The sequence below is a fragment of the Physcomitrium patens genome, chromosome 7 (assembly GCF_059467195.1).
Source record: "Physcomitrium patens ecotype Gransden chromosome 7, ASM5946719v1, whole genome shotgun sequence".
Lineage (NCBI taxonomy): Eukaryota > Viridiplantae > Streptophyta > Bryopsida > Funariales > Funariaceae > Physcomitrium > Physcomitrium patens.
Window position 1 is genome coordinate 8877327 of NC_143416.1, and position 3490 is coordinate 8880816.

At 44.4% G+C, this 3490-nt stretch overlaps 1 protein-coding gene across 1 annotated transcript; it reads left to right on the forward strand.

The window, feature by feature from the left end:
- Positions 1–1307: 1307 nt before the first annotated feature.
- On the forward strand, positions 1308–2823 carry LOC112284805 (oxygen-evolving enhancer protein 2, chloroplastic). Its single transcript, XM_024525056.3, has 3 exons — positions 1308–1655; positions 1840–2072; positions 2202–2823. The coding sequence occupies exons 1-3, from the start codon at positions 1391–1393 to the stop codon at positions 2511–2513; spliced, it is 810 nt and encodes a 269-aa protein (XP_024380824.1). The 5' UTR covers positions 1308–1390; the 3' UTR covers positions 2514–2823.
- The last annotated feature ends 667 nt before the right edge of the window (positions 2824–3490 follow it).

The following is a 3490-nucleotide window of genomic DNA, read 5'->3' on the forward strand; positions in this document are numbered from 1 at the left end:
ATATTTAAATATTGACATTAACTATAAAGATTGCCTATTATTTTTTATGTTGAAACAACAAAGCACCAAATCATTCATCTCTTATTAAAACAACATAATTATATTAGTAAAAAAAATTGAGATATCTTTCATTTGTTTATTCTAATGTAGTGGTTTTAAAATACTTACAAATAAGATAAAATGGTTATATTTATGACATATTAATCAAAGCTATAATATACTAAAAAAAGATAAAATACTTGATTAAAAACAACATATTAATAGCAAAACTTCAAAATAAACAAATTTAAGAACAATTAGTTTTATTAAATGGAATTAAATTCAATACATTGTTTCAATCACTATATATATATATATGGCACACATATAGAAAAGACTATATATAAAGATATATATATATTTATAGACAAAAGAAAACAAACAATCAATGTGCTCTAGTAATTGCAACAATTATATTAAATCTTTTCACTCGAATACAATGTTGTGTAAGTAATAACAACTTACCTTTATAATAAAAAATGAAAAATGTTAAATAGACCCAAGTTTTTACTAAATCAACCTACCCATCCTAACCACCATGAAAAAAAGTAATGATTTCTAGATTTGTTTCTTCATTATTGGATCTACAACCAATAAAAACCAACCTCATTCATCATAATTACCATATTCTTCATTAAGAATGGGTCTATTTGGTAAAAGCATGGATCTATTCAACATTCTCCTTAAAATAGGAATAAAAAAAAACTTTTTCTGTTGAAAGTAAGGGTTAGCCTAGTGTAGTCTAAATGTTCACACTTTACTTCATGCAACTGGGCTTTTCAAAGGGAATGTGTAGATATCAATTCCCCTCCAGGCTTTCAAAGCGGCAACGAAACAGGCATCGCCAGAGTGGGAGCATGCAAGAATGCGGTGCAAATCTTCAAAAACCCCGGACGATAAATCAACGTCGCTGTAGTGGTTGTCGTCCACGAATTTTAGGTCCTCGTCCACCGGAAGTTCGTTTCTCGTCGAGGAACCGAGACGAGGGATTCCGCCCCTCCCACCGCGAAATCTGAGCCAAATCTTCCAGTCCAGCAAGCGACTGACTATCCGCCCGGCCAATGGGGGCGACCTACCGACCCCCTTCACGGAACCTACCGGGTGGACAGGACGGGCGGGGCCCCGGCCAATGGAAGCACTGGGGATCTCGAAGCAGTGGATAACGCTGGAGATAATTTGATCCCGTTGCGCGAGCCATCCGTTCTGCCTCACCCCACTTCCTCTTCATGTACACGATCGCCCCCTTCCCCCTCCCGTAATTCATTCAATCTGTTGTTGCCGCAGCGGAGTAGTTGCAGTTTTGCTTGACCCATTCCTCGGCACCGCAAATCCCCGACTTGTGTTGTTAGCCATGGCGTGTGCGGCGTGCGTGTCGTCTGGACTGGTCGTAAAGAGCTCTACCTCTCTCGCTTCGGCCAAGAGCGCCATCAATGGCGCCTCCGTGACTGTGGCTGCCCCCCGCGTGGCCCCCGTTGCCGTCCGCAGCCTTGTAGTGCGCGCTTCTAAGGGTGAGGAGGGTGAGACCTTTAGCCGTCGCGCTGCGCTTGCCCTCGTCGCTGGCGTCCTTGCTGCCGGTGCCAAGGTTGGGTCTGCCAATGCCGCCTACGGAGAGAGCGGTAAGCATTGGAATTGGTTTCTGGGTTTGGGGTGTAGTCTGATCCTCGCGCATGCGGTGGCTGCTATGCTTACCATAGCAGCCAGTGGGCTGCTTATTTTACTCTACGTGGGTTTTTGTCCGTAGTTATGGATTTGTCGTAGTGTTATGTGCTGAGGGACATTGTGTTTTCTCGCTGTGCGCAGCCAATGTCTTCGGTGCTCCCAAGATTTCCACCGGGTTCACCCCCTTCGCTGGAAACGGTTTTACTCTGGATGTTCCCTCCAAATGGAACCCAAGCAAGGAGCAGGAATTCCCCGGGACTGTTGTGAGATTCGAAGATAACTTCGATGCCACCAACAACCTCTTCGTGTCTATTACCCCTGCCACGAAGGGATCCATCACCGAATACGGCCCACCTGAGAAATTCTTGGATGAGGTAGAGACCTAGGAACAGGCGCCCTCTCGATCTTCCTTATGCCATTTCCTCTTCTGTGTGAGCGCAATCATTTGCGGCGTCGGTGATATGTGAGACAGTGGCGGTGATGTACGTTTTTTTGGCATGCAGGTATCATTCCTCTTCGGGAAGCAAGCTTATTCAGGAAAGACTGCCTCTGAGGGTGGTTTCGTTAACAACGCTGTTGCTACTGCCGCTGTCCTTGAGGCCAACTCTGTGGACATCAACGGAAGGCCCTACTACAAGCTCAGCGTCCTGACCCGCACAGCCGACGGAGATGAAGGAGGCAAGCACCAGCTGATCGCTGCGACAGTGAAAGACGGCCAGCTTTACCTCTTCAAGGCTCAAGCTGGTGACAAGAGGTGGTTCAAGGGTGTGAAGAAGTTCGTTGAGGGAGCCTGGAACACCTTCAACGTCGCCTAGACTGCTATTACTTCTTGCCGTCGTTACACGACCATCGATAAATTCTGTACTGTAACCAATCAACGGAGATCGAAACGTCTTGGAATGGGCTGATGGTCGTGATGTGTAGTGGCTTATGACTCTGATCCTTTGTGGATCCCTTGCTTGGGTCCCTAACTTGGGTGAGGAGGAGGCATCTTAATGGGCTGAGATTTTTATGGGTAGTAGCCGCTTAGATTCTAATGATTTGCCGATATATCCTCGTCTGCATTTCTGCTGGCGAGTAGATCCGTATTAATCACCAATCGTAATAACGAAATTTTGAACGTGATATCTCTGCGTCCTCCTCAGCATGTGTAATCGTTCACATACCTTTTGTTGCCTCGAAATGCGGCCTTAACTCAATGGTATTGTCCTTGGGTAAGGAACTCATCAGAAACGTGCCATTATCCTCGTTATTGATTGCCAATTCCTCAGTGTAATGATACTTTGTGATGCCCCGTAACAAGACTCCATTTGCTGGGAGATCGCATTCCTCAGCGTAGCTACATAGGTGCAAGGTATGACATCTGATAGAAAACTAGTATCCTGCCGTATTCATTCAGTATTGTCAATGACTCGTAAAATAACAAGCAAGATAGCCTTCGGTGATGTCTCACCTTCTCATGAACTCTTGAAGCGACAGCGGTTATTAAAAATCCAATCGATCTAGCAAAAGAGAACCAGCACCCGCTGATCTTAAATTATTCTTTGTAACCTGCTGCTTGTGCACTGTGGCAGTTGTTATGAAATTCTTCGACACTGGTTTGTGAGCAGCATTACAAATTACAAAGATGTTGATAAAAATTAGCTGCTGAGACGTTGTAGTGAGCGTTTGCTTCAACATCTCAATAGGACTTTCAGCAGTTCGTTGGTTCCAACTCTTGTTGCCAAAATTAGATCCATGTGTTCAAGCTGTGGATAAGAGATATGTTGTATGTTCTTTCCATTGTGTTTGA

What these genes read in the sequence shown, in the direction of transcription:
- LOC112284805 (XM_024525056.3), top strand. Translation starts at nt 1,391, where the DNA reads ATGGCGTGTGCGGCGTGCGTGTCGTCTGGACTGGTCGTAAAGAGCTCT. An exon ending in TGCCGCCTACGGAGAGAGCG is followed by an intron (nt 1,656 to 1,839) that starts GTAAGCATTGGA and finishes CGCTGTGCGCAG; the next exon opens with CCAATGTCTTCGGTGCTCCC. An exon ending in CTGAGAAATTCTTGGATGAG is followed by an intron (nt 2,073 to 2,201) that starts GTAGAGACCTAG and finishes TTTGGCATGCAG; the next exon opens with GTATCATTCCTCTTCGGGAA.